The sequence below is a fragment of the Prosopis cineraria genome, unplaced genomic scaffold, assembly GCF_029017545.1.
Source record: "Prosopis cineraria cultivar Desert tree isolate PC_DT_omini unplaced genomic scaffold, ASM2901754v1 PC11, whole genome shotgun sequence".
Classification (NCBI taxonomy): Eukaryota; Viridiplantae; Streptophyta; class Magnoliopsida; order Fabales; family Fabaceae; genus Prosopis; species Prosopis cineraria.
In genome coordinates this window covers 14,895,363-14,916,084 of record NW_026555342.1, presented here as the reverse complement: position 1 = coordinate 14,916,084, position 20,722 = coordinate 14,895,363, and the positions used below count along the sequence as shown (strand labels likewise).

The 20,722-nt window shown below is 30.6% G+C and overlaps 3 protein-coding genes across 9 annotated transcripts; all 3 read right to left on the bottom strand.

Moving 5' to 3' along the window:
• Window positions 1-271: 271 nt before the first annotated feature.
• On the bottom strand, window positions 272-6,688 carry LOC129284883 (putative F-box protein At5g62660). 7 transcript variants are annotated; one of them, XM_054920379.1, is made up of 6 exons: window positions 5,619-6,688; window positions 3,173-3,212; window positions 2,692-3,095; window positions 2,269-2,589; window positions 950-2,003; window positions 272-702 (listed from the first exon to the last, which is right to left on the bottom strand). In XM_054920379.1, exons 1-3 carry the CDS (start codon window positions 6,676-6,678, stop codon window positions 2,981-2,983), a joined length of 1,215 nt encoding a protein of 404 aa, XP_054776354.1. In that variant the 5' UTR covers window positions 6,679-6,688; the 3' UTR covers window positions 272-702; window positions 950-2,003; window positions 2,269-2,589; window positions 2,692-2,980. The 7 variants fall into 7 exon arrangements, with proteins under 7 accessions (XP_054776354.1, XP_054776353.1, XP_054776355.1 ...); XM_054920378.1 differs by having other exon boundaries at window positions 272-876; window positions 959-2,003; XM_054920380.1 differs by having other exon boundaries at window positions 959-2,003.
• A 3,203-nt stretch (window positions 6,689-9,891) lies between these two features.
• LOC129286169 (putative F-box protein At5g62060) lies at window positions 9,892-10,973 on the bottom strand. Its single transcript, XM_054922185.1, has 2 exons — window positions 10,676-10,973; window positions 9,892-10,607 (listed from the first exon to the last, which is right to left on the bottom strand). Exons 1-2 carry the CDS (start codon window positions 10,971-10,973, stop codon window positions 9,892-9,894), a joined length of 1,014 nt encoding a protein of 337 aa, XP_054778160.1.
• A 3,429-nt stretch (window positions 10,974-14,402) lies between these two features.
• LOC129286168 (F-box protein At1g47340-like) lies at window positions 14,403-15,742 on the bottom strand. Its single transcript, XM_054922184.1, has one exon. The coding sequence runs from the start codon at window positions 15,740-15,742 to the stop codon at window positions 14,636-14,638; it is 1,107 nt and encodes a 368-aa protein (XP_054778159.1). The 3' UTR covers window positions 14,403-14,635.
• Between the last annotated feature and the right edge of the window lie 4,980 nt (window positions 15,743-20,722).

Here is a 20,722-nt window from a genome sequence, read left to right as displayed (position 1 = left end):
ATAGTATACTTAAAAAAAGAGAAAAAGAAAAGAAAAGAAGGTAAACATGTTGAATATAATTAGTATGCATTTTTGCCAAGTCTACTGACTTTGCAACGAATGGGACATGATTACGTAGTGAATGTAAAATTAAACTATAAATTCTTTCAATTCTTCTGCAAAAGTGCTGGCAAGAATGTGACTGCTGAATACAAAATATGCAATTCTACTACAAAATTGATGGGGTTTATGGGGTTTGACTTGGAGTGGAAAGGAGCTGATCACTGTCAAATGAGGCGAAAATAGAAGCCTATATTGAATTTATTTTATAAAGATAAATCAAATGAGAGTTGGTTAAAGGACTAGTTCTAACATAAAAGATTAAATTAACACACCTGTGGTTTGATCACATAAAGGGCAGGATCCTTTGAAACCCAAATGAGCAACAATTTTGTAAGACAAATGAATGATAATAAAATAGTTATATATCTAAAATATAACGATCATATGATGATAACTGTGCTTCGGAGTATGTAAGCTTCTCCAGGATATCTGGGTCATCACTGCATTGAGACACACTAAGAGAAGATGTTTTTTTGCCCAAGGTTGAATTCACCGATCTTGATTCTCATGACCATCTCTCTTCTAGCAAGAATATGAAGTGTTCTAGGGAAATATCTTTTCCTAGAATTCTGGGGCAAAAATATAGTATACACATGAATCCTGTAGGAATTGACAGTATCAAATTGTCTACCTGTCTGGTGAAGGATAATTTCTGTTAAATTATTCTGCAAACTTGAGCAAGCAACTATTGAACAGTAGTTTCTGATCAAATTATTCTGTCAGGATTATTAAAAACCTTGGTAGCATCATCATAGTTTGAAAGTTGAGGATTGCCTAGAAGTGAAGGGAATAACATTTTAAAAAATGCTGGACTGATAAATTAAGAATGAAGAATATGGAAAAATACCAGATTCACCTTTGTAGAATCCCAGAACACACATCTGGACGACAACTACAGGAGGCACAATATCTAAAATCTTGTCATTCACAGCATTCAGAGTGGTGTCACCAAACAAACATAGTCTAAGTTTTTATCTGAAATGAAAAATAAGTTATAATTGGAGTCGAAAAGTTTTCGTCTGAGTAGAAGACGGAATATTTATATTGTAAATTTGGTAAAGGACTATTTGACAATAATTTGGAAGCGAAATTGGGAGATCAAATTATACCTCAAGTGGAAAAGTTTAGATATTTGGGAGCCATTATTCAAAATGATGGCAAAATCAGTGGAGATATTCACATAAAATTCAAGCTGGATGGTTTAATTAGAGAAAAGCTAAATGAGTTATTTGCGATTGTAAGGTGCCTAATAAACTTAAAGGAAAGTTTTATCGTACTGCTATCAGACCGGCAATGTTATATAGTAGTGAATGCTGGGCTCTAACGGGACAGCAAAAGCATAAAATTAGAGTAGCAGAGATGAGAATGTTACGATGGATGTGCGGACATACACGTAAAGATAAAATTCGAAATGAGCACGTACGCGAAAAAATGAGGGTAGCACTTATTGAGGAAAAAATGGTAGAAAATCGGTTGAGATGGTTTGGGCATGTACAAAGAAGACCAAGAGAGGCACCAGTGAGAAGAGTGGAACATATAACTTTGAGTCTGATTAAGAGAGGTAGAGGAAGGCCTAAGAGAACACTCTTGAAAGTTATTAAACGCGATCTCTTAATTAATAATATTCCTAAAAGCTTGATAAATGATAGAGCACAATGGCGTCTTGCAATCCATGTAGCCGACCCCACCTAGTGGGATAAAGGCTTGTTGTTGTTGTTGTTGTTATTGAAAAATAAGTTAGGATTAAAGGATATCATAACAGTGGCACTTGCATATATTATTCTGGATTTGATAAAGTACTAACTCCTAATCAGCTATACATAGTGTTAGTCTCTTTTTGTTCTCAATCCCAGTCTGGTGATCCTGGATGGAACTGAACCATTGCAAAAACCCCACAACATCTGTAATGAACAACTAAACATTAAAACAGAGAGAATAATGAAAAAGATACCACAGAACTTGTCAAATTAATAAAAAACCACACTAAATATCTGTTTTTCATCCATCAAACATATCTTGTTATTAAGATTGCTCAAGTTCAATGAAGAAATTCATATCCTTGTGTGTTCCTATCTTTTTCTTAAGCCATTTTACAAGTTCAAGTCTAAATGAAGAAAATATTAGAAATGGTGAAAAAAAGTTAGTGCAATCACATGATGAACTTACTCCATAGATAGGCATCTCAAGGATTCCTCAGGTCTCAGGATTGGCATCACTTGGCTATAAAGAAAACCCATTAATGTCAATGTATATGCAGCCACTTTGCCCAGAAGTAGTAAGACGTTTGCAGATTTGCTGGGAGGAGAGAGGAAAAATAGTTTTGAATCAACTATCTTAGAGTGCACTTGATTTTTTTTTTTTTTTTGGAGGACGATCAATAGATAGGCATCTCCACAATGAATTTACTCCATAGATAGGCATCTTAACATGTCAGCATTGACAGTCATGAACTTGAAATTTTGTAGGGACTTCATATTTAAGGTTGTACTGAAAAACAAAGCAAATGACTGAGTTAATGATTAGTTCCTTAAAAAAAAATTACAGATAGAAACATACCAGCAGAAATAGACAACAGCTGAAAAAATATACCTGCAGACTCAAGTAAGGGGCATCATCAGCACGAGTTATGATTCATGAATCAAGAATTGGAACAAAGAAAAAAGGCACAGAGCACAGGTAATAAGTAGTAGGAAAACAGAGACCCAAAAATTGAAAACTTTTGAAACAATAATGATGAATATATGGAAGGAACTTATTGAGCGGTTGAGATGAAGAAAGATCTTTCTCGCCAGGCTTACTGTGGCCAAAGATGGCCAGTCTTTCTTCAGCAGGTGAGATGAAGAAAAATCTTGGAACAAAGAGCGACAGCTGACCTTTCTCAGCAAAGACGAGAGAAGTGGAGGCTGCGTTGGCCAAAACCTAAATCGGACTTCTGAATAAGCAAACATGCAGTCGCCTCTGCTGAGGGCTTTTCTCCCAGCAAGTTGCATCGCCTTTACAGAACAATTCAGGCAAAGTCGCGTAAGCACCAATTTCCACATGTATTAATCAAAGAGCAAGTGGCATTTACCTGATCAGATAGAAACTGCACTCTGAGAAAATTGCCGCACCTGCATGTTGCAGAAACAAAGAACCCAAATAGAGAACAAATGAAAGAATAATCAGAGAAATAATTCAAAATTCAAAGTAGAAGATAAGAGGCGCCAGTTACAATGAATGAAAGAGAATGAATAAATAAAAGAAGAATAATAGCAGCCGAATGGATGAGCAGAGTTTTCATTTTCAAGGCCTTTTTTCTAAAAGAAAAAAGAAAAAGGGTTGCGAAGAAGGGCATTGATTGAACAGTAAGAGGGGAGAAATAGAAAGAGAGAGAAATTATACATTATACTCAAGATAGACCATATAATAAATGAATCCAACCAATAAGGGAAGAGCAAAATTCCAACCTGTCCAACAAGATATCACCAACACCTGACCAATGAGCTGCGTTTTACAAGATTTGTATAATAAGGTTGATTGATCACAGTTACATAACCCATACTTGCTGATTCTATAAATGGCATGCCATTGGGCTGCAAAATTTTCTTACCTGCAACATGATGGCTTGATAATGGTTGATGATTGGTATCTTATAGCAATGAAAAAACATTTTGTTGGCACTAATAGGCATTGATTTAAACATAAAAGACTATGATTTCCTAAACATAAAATTTCGAGTTTAAGTTAGTATAAATATGACATCTTTAGGACCTGGGAATAAGTATATCTGAGTGCTGTGTAGAGGATTCAAACTCAAATTGTTAATGAAAGATATTGTCTTTTCTTATTATTTGACCTATTTAGATTTCCACTCTATTAATAATTAGTCCCTTTCAGCAATCATTTTACAAAAATTTACCAATGCCAAAGTTGGTAATATGCAAGATTTGAATCCTCTAAAGTTGATATATGTAAAATTTTCTCTCTTTTTCCTTAATTTTTTTATCATTTTATAATTTTTCATAAAATATTAAACCTTCTCTTTCTTTTTTTTAAAGGCAAGTTTTACAAAAATTTACAGATCTCAATTCCAAAGAAGTTAAATCTCATTCCATAATATTAAGATTCAGCTAATCCATTCATTTATGTGCAATGTACTACTTGAAACTGAACCATATGTTATAGTTGACAAAGTTGCAAGCAATAATCTTCTTATGGCATCTTTTTTGTCTGAATAGGTGCATGCTTTAATCTTCTTTTGTTTAAAGGTTCAGAATACCTACGTATCCAAGTAGAGCAATCAGGTGTTAGCATCAAAGCAAAAACTTCTTCTACCATGTCAACTGAAATTATTACATTGTAGTAACAATTTGTATCTTTCAAACCCATACCAAAATATAGCTCCAACAATGATATAATTTCAGATATACCAATGCCATTTTTTCTATATTCTACTTCCTTCCATGACCCTGAACTTAATAAATATACTCGAACCAAAAGAACCTCAAAAGAGTAACATAAATTATCACTATCTTGTAATCATTAAAAAAAAATAGTTTGAAGCCAAATCCTAAATAGAAAGGACACCCTACACCTCTAATAGATATGGACACCTATCTGACCTTGCATAAGAAAAGATTTTCATCCAATCAAAACACAACATCTGGTAAAATGCATCACTAATTAGACCAAAAGTCAAGTTTTTATGGAAGTCAAGCGCAATGCTATTGTTGTGACAGCATAAAAAACTAAAAGAAAAAGGGAAAGCAGAATGGGGAAGGAGAACTATGATGATAGATACTGCCACAATAAGATCTTCCCAATGTTTGCACAAGGATTTGCATATGATGTGTGATCTTATAAGAAGTCGATTGAAAATGTCAAAAATAATACTGAGATCCTTCACATCACATATTGTCATCTATTTCTTAGTGCTCAAGGGAAGAAGGAATTACTCGTAAGGAAGTGAAAAATGGTATGTGACATCAAAAATTACATCTACATGAAGTAAATTCTGTGCAAATATAGTTCTAATCCACCAATGATCTAAAGAGCACATATCCTCTTGCAAGATGAAAATCTACTTCCACCAACCATTGCATTTAATAAATTTCTACCCTACAAATGAAATGAAAAGGCAGGATATTCAATTTTTTCCCCTTGTGAGTGATATAAAATCATTGGTATATTACGTGGACAACAAATCCAGCCAAATCCAAACATCAATAACTAAATTATATATCCATCTTTGAAAGAGAACTGAACAACAAAATCTATAAATGAGTCAAATAAAGTTAGAAACGTCTAGTAGTAAATATACATGTGCATTGATATATCTTCTTCGAAGTGCATCAAGGATTACAAGTACAGTCATCACTATTAGTAGTGAGATTGAACAAAAAAGAAAAAATTTTGCTGCATCATTCTCCACTTAACATTTAATACCATCAATGACTCTAGACCTTATACAAATATCACACACAATTTCTTTCCTCCAATTGGCATTAGGCTTTCTGTGTAGGTGAAAATAAAGTTACCTCCATTGACATCACCACATTTGCTGATATCAAACGTCCTCAATTCATTGGTAGTGATATTTATCAGAGAGATTTTTTGTTCATGATTCCACTCTTGGCGTTCATTTTCACAAACAACAATACCGTCACAAACAATTTGATTCCTCCAAATAGTCACCGGACGTGCCAAGCATGGAAAGAGACAGCTACTATATTTCTTAGACCAAGATGCACCTGTAACATCCTCCATCACCCACAATTCAATCCAAGATTCAGAGTCTTGAATAGCAGGAAAAGAAAGCACAGCAAGTTTGTTCTCATACACAGTAAACCCAGATCTTGAAATTGAAGTAGACCAAGCGGGTATTGATATCAAAGCAAACACTTCATTTGCTATGTCAAATGAAACTATCACTTCGTAATAAGTATCTGTATCTTGCTTCCGCCCAAACCCAAACCAAAACATAGCCCCATTAACAGTGATGCTTTCAGAACAAAGACCTACGCCCTCTATCCCATATTCTACTTCCTTCCATGACCCTGAGCTTAATGAATACACTACAACAAGCAGAACCTCATAAGGACAAACAGAATCATAAGTTACCACTATCTTATAATCATTAACAATTGGACTGAAGCCAAATCCTATACTGAAAGGGCTATCTGCACCTGTAATAGAGGGTGGCACCTGTCTGACCTCTCTAGTCGCTGGATTCCACAATAAAAGGGAAGGAGATATAATATAATGATCGACCCAAACACAGAGCAAGCCATTGCTGGAACCGACGACTCGAAAGGTATTCGAGGAATCGATCAAAGTTGCGTTATCAACTTTATCGAGTTGCATGTCACGGTTGAGCAACCATAAGTCATTCCGTTGGAGAAGAAGAGAAGGATTTTGATGACTAGTGTGATTGAGGTGTTCTTCGATAAAAGATGGGGTCTTGAAGAGATTTCTCCACTGTTTGCACACGCGCCGAAATCGGATCAGGGATTTTGCCGGAAGCCGTTTGAGAATGTTTCTGATTATTTCTTCTGGAAGAAACGGCCCGTCGCCAGCCATTACCATATGCTGCTTCATAGTGCTCCCCTGGAAAGAAGGGAGCATCAGGGCTCTTATGCTTTATATTTCTACATGATTTAACCTAAATTTCTATTGTCGTAAAACAAATTTAAAATTTAACCTTTTTTTTTTTCTTTTTACCAACTGGCTAGGAGCTGGATTCCCCTGCAAAGTAGAAAAGTGAAAAAATCAATACAACTAGACTTTTATATTAAATTTAAAATTTAAATTTAATAATTTTTAAAAATTTAAATTTAAATTAAACAGTCTCAATTTATAATGAAGAAATAATTAAAAAAAAAAGGTAGTGGTGAGAAACCCACCCTCCATGGTTAGGCGATCCAAATGTCTTGTCCAAAAAAAAAAAAGATGATTCAAATATCTCTTTTTGTTATTAGAATGGTCATACAAATAATTAGGTTAGCTAAAATTACTAAATTTAATTAGAATTGAAAGAAACATTTCTTAAAATATTTACTCCCTCTATTTAAAAATATAAGATATTTTTAATCGAATCTTACCTCCAATAAAGTAGTTACCTACTTTTCAACTAACTCTATCATTTTATATTTATCCCTGTTAAATATACTATAATAAATATAAAGTCATTATTAATAAAGATACTTTAAAAAAAGCAGTGATTACACTTCAAAAGATTAAAAGTATCTTATATTGTTTAACATTCAACTCCTCAAAAAATACCTTATATTTTTTAATGAAGAGATTACCCATTATTTCTTTTTTATTAACAACGTTATGTGAATTTTTTTTTGTAAGACATTTTGTGATTTTTATTTAACAAGTTTTTCAAAGTCTTAGAGCAATAAGTTTATCAAAAGAATTAATTCTTTTTAAGCCCAAAAATAAAAAATCACTCAACATTTTTTATGATGTGGAGAGGAAAAGTACTAAAATTAATGCATAATCAAAGAAAATGTCAAGAATGTATATTCATTCTCATATTTACAATAATCAAGGGAGTCTTGAATTAAAAAAAATCGTATAATTTATGAATTATGAATAATATGGTATGATTTGCTTCAGGCTTTGGGCAACATAAGAAACCACATATGCTTTAATGATAACACAAGTTTAGTAATACATTAATTGATTTGCAGTATTAAAAAGAAAAAACATAATTTTAGATTTTATAGTTTGCTCAAATTTTACTATAAATCATTACTTTTTTTTGTTTTAGACCCTTATATTTTTATTTTTTATTATTTTAAATTTCTCTATGAGTAGTGTTATAAAAACCTAGAATATTGAAAAATAAAAGTATAGGAATTTAAAACGTTGAAAAAAAAATAAAGACCTATAACAAAATTTGAGCAAGATGTAAGAATTAAAGTTATGTTTTTCCTAAAAAAAAAATCCAAGCTTTTCAATAGCAATATGCAGTACTGTTCTTAATATTGATTTTATACATTATACATATTGACTAGGGGTGAAGATTCTCTTATATTCCCTTTCCATCCTCTTCCCAATTTCTAATCCTTAGACCAAGACTTTGGATGATCTAGATTTGATCTTCTACAAAATATTTTATTTTATTCTTACTATATATTTTTAATGCTCATATTAAATTTTAACAGTTTGAATTTTATTATTTATATTTTTTATAATTTAACATTTTAACAATATATTGGGGGATACTTGCCTTGTTAGTTTGTTCATTGCAGAACTATACATGCACAAAACTTGTACAGAAGTATGTCAATCAGTGTCAATTCTAGAATTATTTCTTCTTATTTCATTGCCTTATCCTTTAGTAATATTTATTAGAAAAATAATATAATTACTATTTTTGTTAATAAAAATTTTATAATTTTCAATAATTTATTTATTTTAATTTTTATATTATTTTTAAGTTATTGACAAATTTAGAAAAAGTTAAATTATGCATAGTATTAATTTTTAAACTAATTTTAAATATATTGTTAGGTAAAAATGATTGTTAATATTTTATATTTTTATTAAAAAATTAAAAAAATAGGATCTACACATCACAATGCTACTAAATAGTTAGAAAAGTCGGGTTTCTCAATTTTGCTTTTAATAACCGTCGTATTAAGGAGTACATGCCATGCCCATGTCCAAGTAGTATATGGTGGAATTTTCACAAATGTGAGTTTCAGTAAAAAGAATAATGATTTTTAATTTAAAAAACGTAAGGGCCTTGATAATTAATTAATGGTCATCAAGAATTTTTTTTTTTATGTGAGAAGTTACTAAATAAGAAATAGAAAATTACATAAAAGTCCTACATAAAGAAATTAATCACTACAAGAGCCATTAATATAAATTATTTTATATTAATGAATGTTGCAATAATTAATTTTTTTGTATAGGGCTTTAAACATAATTCTTCCTAAGAAATATACAAAAGAGAGATCTATAAGTATCTCTTTACTATATACATCTCCTAATTGAAGAAATACACAAAATCTGAAGAATGTATCATACAAATAAAATAAAAAGAGTATTAATCCTTAATGAAAGATGACATATTGATAAAATTATTTCAATCTTTCCATAACAACAAGAGAACCTACAAGAAGTTTTTTTAAATTAATATTGTGGGAGAGATGATTCGTGGTCATCCATTGCTATCTATTTCATAGTGCTTGAGGCAAGAAGAACTTTCTCACATGGACGTGAAAAAATTATGTTAAGATATGCATAAAATGATGAGAAGAAAAAAATATATTAAAAGGTGGGGGAAAGCTAGAAATTGAAATGATGGAAGAAAAAAAATTCATTTTGTAGGCACTAAAAGGTAAATTTAAGAAAAGAAAATGCTCACGGCCAAAAAGAAAAGAAAAGAAAAGAAAATGCTACAAAATAAAATGATATTAAAAAACTAACTTTGAATTTAAGTTTAGCGAAATCAATAAGGATTCACAACAGAGAGACAGAGAGAGATTAAACTAAATGAGAATAATCAACTAAGCATTGTATTGTAAAGTGCACAAAAAACTTAAATACTCTTCTAATTCACCAATATAATGATTCAAAAGAACACAATCCTTTGCAAAAAGGTGAAAACTATCACAATAAACTGGTAAAGTTAAATAATTTCCCTAGAAGTCAAATAAAATTAAAAAAAACACATATAAATTAAATTTGCTTCACTTGCTTTCTTCTCACACTCAATTACAAGGCTTTCCGAATAATTGAAAATGCCATCAACAATACCTTTAGATTGTATGGAGATAGAATAGTTTAACCCTACACAAACATTGTACCTCCAAGGCTTTCCACATAATTGAAAACACGACGCAGATGAAAGTTGGAAAAGTGGCAACGAACCCTATTAAATTCATTAGTAGTGATGTTGATCAGAAAATTTTTTGTCTCATCCCCACCAATTGCAATGCAGATAATTTCATTCCTCCAAATAGCCATTGGACATACACGTGGTGCAAGCGATGTAGTTAAAGGGTTGCTAGTACATTTCTTCATCCAATTCCATCTCTCCGCAGTTGTAACTATACCTTCCTCCATCAGCCATAAATCAATCACAAAAGAATTCTGGTTTTCACTGACAAAAAGAGAGAGCACAGCAAGTTTTTTCTCATACACAGTAAGCCTTATTCTTCTTTCAGGATGGCTTATTATTGGAGGCAATGGTGTTAATGTAAATAATTCCATTGCCATGTCAAATGAGAGCATAGTATAGTGATCCTCACCATCGATTTTTCCAATCCAAAATATAACTCCATTAACACAGAAACTTTCATAGCTAAGGTTCAAGTGTTCTAAGAACAGACAATCTACTTTTTTCCATGAACTTGAGCTTACTGAATACACTAGCGCTGGATCATCCCAAATATGCGGAAAAATTATCACTATCTTATAATCATTAAGAATTGGACTGAAGCCAAACCTTGTATAGCGATAGCACTTTAAATAATCAATGACAATCTGTCTCGCCTCTCTGGTAGCTGGATTATATTCCACAATAAAAAAGACTCATGGAAAGACAGAACACAAATCAAGCCATTGCTAGAACCGATGATCCAAGTAGTATGTGAATCCACCGAAGCTTCATTCTGGACTCCATGAAATTTCATCTCGCATTCAAGCAAACGTAAGTTCATAGCCCTGTTGTGGTCTCTATAGTCAAAAAGAAGAAGAGGGTTTTGATGATTGGAGTGGTGAAGATGGTCAGCAATGAAAGATGGGCTCTTGATGAGATTTTTCCAATGCTTGCAGACGCATTGAAATCGAATTAGGGATTTTACCGGAAGTCGCCTGAGGATGTTTCTGATGATTTCTTCAGGAAGATATCGTACGGCGCGTCGTTTCATTTCTGTGAAGGATAGGGGGAACTTTCCGATCAACTAGTGGTCTGAGACGATTAAGGCCATGTTTGGTAGGTTGGAATTGTGAAGATGGAAATGGAATTGGGATAGGAATTTGAATAAAGTGATGTTTGGTAGATATGAATTATAATTCCTGGGAATCCTAATTCTATGGAAAAAAGCTAATTTTGATTCCTTATGTAAATCTATGGAATTGGGAGCAATTCTATGGAATTGTAATATTTAAGACACTTTTGCCCTCATACAAATTCCAGAAAGACAAATTTGCCCTCAAAAAAAAAATAAAACCCTCATATGCTAGCAAAAAAAAAAAAAAGAAAAAGGGAGTATAAAAGGGTGAATAATATTTTTTTCTCATTATATATAAAGCGTTATAATATATATATATAAGATAGTATTATATATAATATTTGTATATAATTTATATATTTATAATATTTTTTTGGTATAAGAAGTAGAATTGATTTGTTTGACATTTTTCTTCTAAATCTACATGTTAGTGTATTTATTTTAAAGTAGAAGGGATGAGAACCATTGCCAATTTTATTTTCAAGAAAATGTTCCTCTGATGATAAAACTTTTTGTTTGGCCTAAGCTAGTGAATAATAGTTACAGATATAATCTATGATTTATATAATATTTCATTAATATATAAAATACATAAGAAAATTGGTACACAATTAAGTTTTTATTATGTTTTATTTTAATTTTTATATAGGGGTATTTTTGTCTTTTAAGTATAATTTCATTTCCATGTCTTGCATACCAAACAAAAGTAATGCAAGGATTCCATCTAATTTTTCTGACATACCAAACATATTTTTATAATTCAATTCTATTCCAATTCTGATTCCAATTCTGATTCCAATTCCAATTCTAATTCCATCAAAAACTATTCCATCATACCAAACGGGGCCTAAATTCAATCGCAATAAGAACCAAGAAGAAATAAGCGTCGTTGCAATTTTATTATTTTCCCATTATTTTTTAAATTATAGATAAATCCGTATTTCTCGCCAATATCAGTATCAATAATCAGCAGTAAATTGTTAGCTAATAATGCCGTTATTATTGGTATTATTCTACTGCTACTATATAATTTTTTGACGAAAATGGGTATTATTATTTTAGGAATTTGAATTTTTTTCATTTTTTAACAACATTTGAACTTTTTAATTGAAGGATGAGAATATATAATAAAAAAAGATGGTAAAAATTTATGATTGGATCAAAATAATTTTTTGAATTTGTTGAAGCCGCATTCAAGTTGGTGCTATATCTCTATATTTACTTGATAGAGAAATTTTCGCTAACAGATTTCCCTGTTCTTTTGATAACCACACTTTCCTTAATTATTATCTTAGCTTGTCAAATTCAAATTATAATTGATCAATAATTTAGAGATCATCAATGTATTGGTTATTCAATGTATTATTGTGTAGAAATATATTTTTTAAAAAATTGTTTGATAAATTTATATAAAATTTGGTTAAAAACAATCCTCCTTACTTTTCTTATAATGTAGGTCTAACAACTTCACCAAAATCAAAATCAAGGAAAAGTAGTTAAGTGATGAGGTAAATTTTATTTTAATAAATGATTTATATCGATATTCTTAACCTATATAACAAAGGATGTTTTTGTTACCAAATAACACTTGATTAAATATAATTGAGATATACGAGGGATTTTGTTATTTTAAACTGTGTGTATTGTTAAATTTATGTGGACTATATTTGAAATAAAAAATAAATCAAACTAAATATTTTTAGGGAGAATGACGGATGAAATCATGAACTATGAGAATCCCAACTGATTAACTTGAAATGGCCTAATCACTTATTCACTCTAATAGTGTCTGGAGACTACTCTAGAATTAATTTTTTTCACAAAATTACCAAACTAACCCTCAATATAATTCAACTCTCTCACTGTCCAATTCCCCTCTCCCCTCCTCTCCCTTCTCTCACTCTAAAATTACGGGCGCCGTAAACGGGATCACAAAATTATTTTATATTTGGTTATGATAATAAAAATAATAATTAGTAAGTTATTTTAAATGATTTATAAAATAATTTATTATTTAATTATTTTAAAAATTTATGATCAATTTGTGTGCATCTCCATATTTCTACAACATCCTTCCTCATCTTTTGTATCATATTATTTTTAAAAGTTACTTAAAAAAATTAGGAATCTACTGTAGGACATTTTTTAATAATTAAATCACTTTTTTAAATTTTGTTCTTTATTTAATTAGCGTGAATTTATTTAATATAGTTATATTATTATTTAAAATTAAAGGTGAATATGAAAGCACATCTCATTTTTTAATGAAGTCAAGAAAAAATTAATTTTTTAATATACATGAAATGATTAAAAGTAATAAAATACTTTTTTTATATTCTGATTATTTTTAGGCTTGTTTGTTTCAGATTTTTTTTAATGAAAAATAACTTTATTTAAAACAATATTTTGTAAGTTTCTATGATTTGTTTAGAGTCCATTTGTTTTTAGATAATTTCTAGATTTTATATAAAGAGATTTATATAAAAAGCACATATTATTTTATATTTAGTTACACTAATTGTTGCATCCTATTCAGAATTTTCTGAAGATAAAAATCTGATAAAAAATATTTCTGGGAGTTGTCACCAAAATTTTAAATGATAATTTTGAAATCATTTTCAACCTAAATATTTGTGTAAATATATCTCTTAGAGTCATTGAAAATTGGGATTAGGTGTAAAAAGGAAAAACAGTAGCATGTATTTTTATGGGAATGAGAACTTTATTGATATATGAATTTGTGCCAAAAATTATTTATACTTTGGACTGGAGGAATTAATATTGAAGAATGAATTCACTAGCGCCGCACTCTTAAGTTTAATATTTTTCCTAAAATGAAAAATTATTTTTTTGAATAAATTGGTTTTTCTTGGCCATTAATTTCAAAGCATTAATTTGTTATATCATACTCTCTTCAAATTAGAGGTTCAGATCAAATTTAAGTCAAAATTCAAATCTTTATTTATATAAACAAAATGTCAATAAATCTTGTGAGAAAGCTTCCCATAAGTCCTTTTTATTGTGGATAACTTACTAGAAATTTTTTAAATTAATTAATATTGTGGGAGGGAAAATTTGTGTCCTCAAAAAGTGGACAATTTGAAATGGATGAAAAAATTTTGGAGGCACCATGACCATAAGGTAAGAGCAAGAAACAAAAATGCCACCATATAGATTGAACAACTAACTAGTATTTAAAATATAATTAAAAGAAATGTCCACATTTAATAGGCCACTGTGTGCAATTGTCACCAATAAAGGGATGCTGTAAATTTAAAAAAAAAAAAGAAACTAGGTGAGAACAATCAAACATTGTATTGTGGAGTGCACAAAAAGCATAGCATATACTCTTCTTATTCACCAATATAATGATCCAAAGAACACACACTCCTTTGTAAGGCGGAGAACTTGCTACCTCAAGAAACCGATATATTTAAACAATTTCTTCCTTAAATATCAATGAAATTAAAATAAAATAAAAAACACTGCAAGATCTTGTGGACTGGAAATGTCTTGAACTGATTATAGTATAATGAGATTGAATGGAGATGGAATAGCTTTTGCTCCATTCAATATCACTACACAAACATCGTAGTAGATTTGATTCCTCCAACTGCTACAAGGCTTTCCACATAATTGAAAGCATCACATAGATCAAGGTTGAACAAGGGGTCATTAACCATCTTCAATTCACTAGTAGTGATATTGATCAGAAAAATTTTTGGTTCACACTCATCCCCAAAATATACATCGCAGACAATTTCATTATTCCACATAGTTACTGGACATGCAAGCATTCCAGTTAAAGGGTTGCTAGTATATTTCTTCGTCCAACTCCATGTCTCCCGAATTGTACCTGTAACTTCCTCCATAACCCATAAATTAGTTACAAAAGAATTCTGGTTTTCACTAATAACAGAAAGCAGACCAAGTTTATTCTCATAAACAGTAAGCTTTATTGTTCCTCTTCCTTCACGAGGGCTTATTGGAGATATCAAAGTAAACAATTCCATTGCCATATCAAATGAGACCACGAAAAGGTCATTCTCATCCTCCTTTGATCCAATCCAATACATAAATCCATTTACAGTGATGGGATCATCGTGAAGATCATGCCAGTCGTTTAAGATTGTACAATCCACTCCGTTCCATGACCCTGAGCCTACTGAGTACACTTGCGCTGAATACCGAGTCGGATGAATTATCAATATCTTGTAATCATCAAGAATTGGACTGAAGCCAAATCCTGCAAATAAATAGAACCCTAAATAATTAATATATATCTGTCTGACCTCTCTAATACTTGGATTCCACAATAAAAGAGAAACACTATATTTTCCATTCTTATTAGTGCAAAGGCGAAGACAAATCAAGCCGTTGCTGGAACCTATGATCATAGGATTATGCAAGGAATCCATCAGAGGTTCTGTTTCGACTTCAAGAAATTGCATCTCGCGGTCAAGCAAACGTAAGTTCATAAGGGACTCTCTGTCATTGTATTCGCAAAGAAGAAGAGGGTTTTGAAGATTGGAGTGGTGAAGATGGTCAGCGATGAAAGATGGGCTCTTGATGAGATTTTTCCAATGTTTGCAGACGCATTGAAATCGAATTAGGGATTTTACCGGAAGTCGCGTGAGAATGTTTCTGATAACTTCCTCGGGAAGATATTGTGCGTCGCCTTCCATTACTGTGAAGAATAGGGAGAAGCCTTCTGATCAACTTGTACTCTGGAACGATCAAATTCACTAGCAATAAGAACAAAGAAGACAGAAGCGTCCTCGCAATTTTATATTGTTTCCATGATTTTTTTTTAATATCAATAAATCCATATTTCTCGCCAATATCAATAATGAGCAGTAAATTGTTAAATAATAATACCGCTACTATTGGTATTATTATTGAGAAAATTTCATTGAGGGATTCTTAAAAGAACCTTTGAATTTATGATATTTCAACACAGGATCCGATATTGAATTAAAATTAAATTTGTAACAGAAATGATAAAATTATACATATTTAAATAAACAACATACTATATATAAAATAATTTATTTGTTTTTATACTATATATTATTCATTTACTTATGAAATGTTGTACATTTTTCACTTCACTTATTTATAATCCTACTTTCACTTGATTTCATTCCAATAACTAGTGAAGTAGGAAAATGAATAATATTCCGTAAGTAAATGAATAATATATAATATAAGAATGAATAAGTTGTTTTATCATGAAACTAACATTTGAAATAAAATTAAGTGAAACTATAACTATAAATAAGTGACGTTAGGTAATTAATAATATTTTAGAAGTAAATGAACAACATATAGTATAAGGGCGAATAAATCGTCTTATCTACGTATGTTGTTTATTTAAATGAAAGTAATTTTATTATTTTTGTTGCAAATTTAATTTCAATTCAGTATTGGGTCTTACAGTAAAATTTCAAAAAATTTTGGGTTCTCTTTTTTTAATATGTTCGGTCAAGGGTCCTCACCTGAAAATTTTCTATTATTATATTAGGAATTTGAATTTTTTATTGAAGGATGAGAATAATTAAAAATGATAGTAAGAAATTTGTAGTTGGATCAAAATAATTTTTTGAATTTGGCAAAGACGTGGGATGCAAGCCGGTACTTTCTATAATTACTTGATGGAGATATTTTCTCTAAGAACTTTCCTTATTATCATACTTTGTCAAATTCAAATTATAATTGATCTATATTTTAGGAATCACTGTATCGGTAATTTAATATATTATTGTGTAGAAATATATTTTTTCTTCAAAAAACAATCGTCTAATTTATTTTTGTTGCCTAGTCAACATTGAACTTCCTAGAAACATGGCATCCAACCCATTATCAATAATGAGATGAGATTATGAATTAATTAATTTATATAAAATCTGTTTTAATATACCTTTCATGATTTTAAATCCGATGCTGTATGCTGTAATTCTATCGCACGGGAAGCTTAAACGTCCTTGGTCGTTTAAGAAATTGCCAAATTATTTCCTACTTACTAGGGATGAGATCATCAATTTTATTTTAATAACTGATTTTTGAAATCATCTATATCAATATCAATATTTTATATCTAGTTAAAAAAAAATCTATGTCTATGTAACAAAAGATATTTTGTTAGCTGAATTAAACTCAACTAAATATAATTGAGATATATGAGGGATTTCATAATATTTAAAATCAATAAATGACCTCAATCTATTTATTTAATAAGTGCCTTATATAGAACTATAGTAGCAGTTCTATTTAATCCATTGGCTAACAAAAATTTTGTTATATAATATTTAAAAAATATCAAATATCAAATTTTTGCAATGGATGATGTGAAGTGTTTCCTTCTTTCTTTTTTTGGCTGAAATAGTATGTGGAGTGGAATTATTTTGAATTTTTCAAAAGAAATATTGATAACTTTTAAGCATTGATAAAATATAATCATTGTAATTGAATCACTCATTAAATGAATAGATTTATGTTACTCACCAAATATGAATCCTAATGTTTAAAGTAAAATTTAAATCAATTTAATTAAGTAGTTGTTTAAAAATACCTTGTCAAATTCATATTATGCTTGATTAAAATGTATTGTTGTATATAAATGTAGTATGTCTTAAACAAAATCATCTGATTTATTTTTGTTGCCTATTCAACATTGAACTTCCATTTTAGGCCTAGCATTGTACTTCCTCGAAGCATGGGATCCAGGCATCCAGCCCATTAGTGATAACAAGACTTTTAGCCTCATCAAATTTAAATAATAATAATAATAATAACGAGATTTTAATTTATATAAAATCTGTTTTAATATACCTTTAAGGATTTTAAAACCGATGCTGTAATTCCATCATATGGGCTCATGATTTGTGGTCGTTTAACAAATTGCCATATTATTTCCAACTTTCTGGGGATGAGGTCAATTTTGTTTTAATAAATGAGTATTGGAATCCACTCCCTTATAACACATTAAAATACCATGAAGTCTATTGATAATTTGAGTATAGTAAATGTCAATTTGCCATAAATTGTCAATGAACCCGGGAATATTGTTGTGTTGTGTAAAACTTGGAACTAATTCTTTTAGTTAGATTCAACCCCAATTGCCATAGAAATCCAAAAATTTTCCATGGAAGCTAAATATAAATATATGACCATCTTAGCATGAAGCTTGTGGGTGTTCATTAACTAGTTTCTTGTCATATTAATCCTAGCACACATATATCCCACCAACGCATGCTGAGATAGTTGTTGATTTATCTCCTCTTTTTGGGATATCCTTTTTTCTTTCTCAGTTCTCAATTGTATCTCTCAAGTCCTTAAACATGATCTTGTTTCAAGTTTCATTCCTTCCCTCAGCCCCTTTTTTTTTTTTAATTATTATGCATATGTATATTTCTATTAGAGACAATAATGTTTAAAGCAATGTTAAACACTAAATGTAGGCAAATCTTTCAATGAGAATTCAAACCTAGATTTACTATGCCGTAGTGGATTAGTTCTTTCACTAGACTCTACCATTGTTAAAGGTGTTCACAAGTTTATATATTTCAATTTTTTTTGGTTAAAAAAATCAAAATAAACTAATCCAATCACATCACCAAAGCAGGACCTGTTCGGTTTTTTCTCTAATTAGGGTGATTTAGTTTTTCAACAATTTGGTTTAGGTTGGTTCAAATTGAGTTTGTGAGATATTTTTTTATAGTTAATATACATACACTTTTGCTAATAATTTTTAATTATTAATTACTATTTTTAACAAAAAAAATTTCTTTAAAAAATTATTGATTTACAAATAATTAAATTTACGAGGGAGAATAAAAACTTTAAAAAAATTATAAAAATATATAGAATAAATATAACAAGGCTTGTTTCAATTTGGTTCAAATTTCAAAAAACAAAAACTCAAATCAAACCAAAGTTTATTTATAATTGATTTTGATTAATTTATGTCGGTTTGATACAGTTTGATTTGGTATAATCAATTTAGATTAGCTTTAAACACCCTTAATCTTAGCTTAGTCCCCCAACCCTGCTTTTACTTCAACTGACACATTTTCCTTCCAAGTGCTAAGTCTCATATCTTTGACCATCATCATAGGATAAGCCTCATTTTCCTATCATGTAAACTGTAAAGTTCGTACTTTTCTTCCCAAAGTTAGTGTTTGAAGGATTCTTCCACATTGGGAGCAAGAAATAATCAATTCTTACCCTTTTTTTAGTCAATTTGTAAGAGTCAGGATCAAAGATATCACTTTGTTGGGACATCGCATTTCTTTTTTTGGGCCAAAAAGGATCACCATGGTGAACACCAAAAAGAACACAACATTTACAGTAAAATGATGCAGCGTGAAGAGAAGCTAAACGCCGAACAAAATTAAACCAAATGAAACACCAACAATGCAGCTCGCAGGGAGATTAGAACCTACCATCATAAAAGACTCCTTTTGAAGCCAATTTGTTGCAAGGTTCACCTATCTCAGTAGACAAACAAAGCTACAGTTAATGAAAAGCTAAAGTCATAATTATAGAGCACAATATTCTCCAAGAACCAAAAAGTTAATGAAAAGCTAACAGGGAGTCAAACACAACCTGATCAAATCCAAAATCTAGAGGCAAAGCCTCACACTAAAGAAGGAAGTTGCACAAGATCAGAAACTACACACTTTGATAACCTTACCCTCATAGTTTCTGAAAAATGATACCAGTTCCAGCTTTCTTAGCCATACTTGAATAGGCCCAGATGCTACATCTTATTTATTTGAAAACAGATAGCAAGACAAACGAAAGGATCATATTGATCAAAACATAAAATATATAAAGAATGTATCACATCGATTAAACCAAGAGTCAAGGTTGTAAGGAAGACAAGCAATTAATAATTGATGAAATATGGCGTATTGAAAAAATGTTTTTCAATCTTTGCATGATTATTGAAATCTTTTGCAAATATCTAAAAGAAGAAGATTACAGGGTGGAAGAAGATCTTGGCCTATCCAAAGCTATATATTCTATTCAGAGTGCTCGAGGGAGGAAGGACTTTCTCGTTGGGGAATGAAATATTGCTTCTGGCACACATGAAATGAGGACAGAAGAAAATTAAAAGGTGTGAAGAAGAAATCGAATGCAAGAAGTAAAATAACTATCTCACAGTTACTGAGAGCTCAGTAAATTGAATGGATTGGTGGGGGAAAAAATCAACATAGCCTTTGTACTGGGAACCTCACGGAAAACTCTTAGCAAACCCTCTTCTGATCCACCAATGATCCAAAGAGAACACACCCTCTATTTACGTGGAATACAACTTTCATAAATCAGCATATTCAAGCAAGTCAAACTTGCTTCACTTAGATTTCTTCCATCTCACTTGATATTAAATTCCTCTCGATATCACCTGGACAAAATGTCCCCAATAACCACACATCGTCAACTAAATTATATATCCATCTCTTGAAGAAAACTGATCAGCCTAACATTATAGATAGGCAGGTCAAATGATGCTACAAACATCTGGTATTAAACATCTGCAATTAGCATTCTAGATAAATATTCTAAAGGGCCTCAAGCCTGTTAGGTACAAAATGATATTAACGGTTACAAGTTCATTTTCAGCAAAATAGCTTAAAGTAAATCTGCAATATGAGTAATGA

Excerpts from the sequence above, each read along its gene's own strand:
- LOC129286169 (XM_054922185.1), bottom strand. The coding sequence starts at position 10,973 with ATGAAACGACGCGCCGTACGATATCTTCCTGAAGAAATCATCAGAAAC. Across the intron at positions 10,608-10,675 it reads ACATACTACTTGGATCATCG|CTACCAGAGAGGCGAGACAG; the intron begins GTTCTAGCAATG and ends AATATAATCCAG.
- LOC129284883 (XM_054920377.1), bottom strand. The coding sequence starts at position 6,678 with ATGAAGCAGCATATGGTAATGGCTGGCGACGGGCCGTTTCTTCCAGAA. Across the intron at positions 3,213-5,618 it reads ATGTGGTGATGTCAATGGAG|GTGCGGCAATTTTCTCAGAG; the intron begins GTAACTTTATTT and ends TGCAACATGCAG. Across the intron at positions 3,096-3,172 it reads TGCAGTTTCTATCTGATCAG|GCGATGCAACTTGCTGGGAG; the intron begins GTAAATGCCACT and ends TGTTCTGTAAAG.
- LOC129286168 (XM_054922184.1), bottom strand. The coding sequence starts at position 15,742 with ATGGAAGGCGACGCACAATATCTTCCCGAGGAAGTTATCAGAAACATT.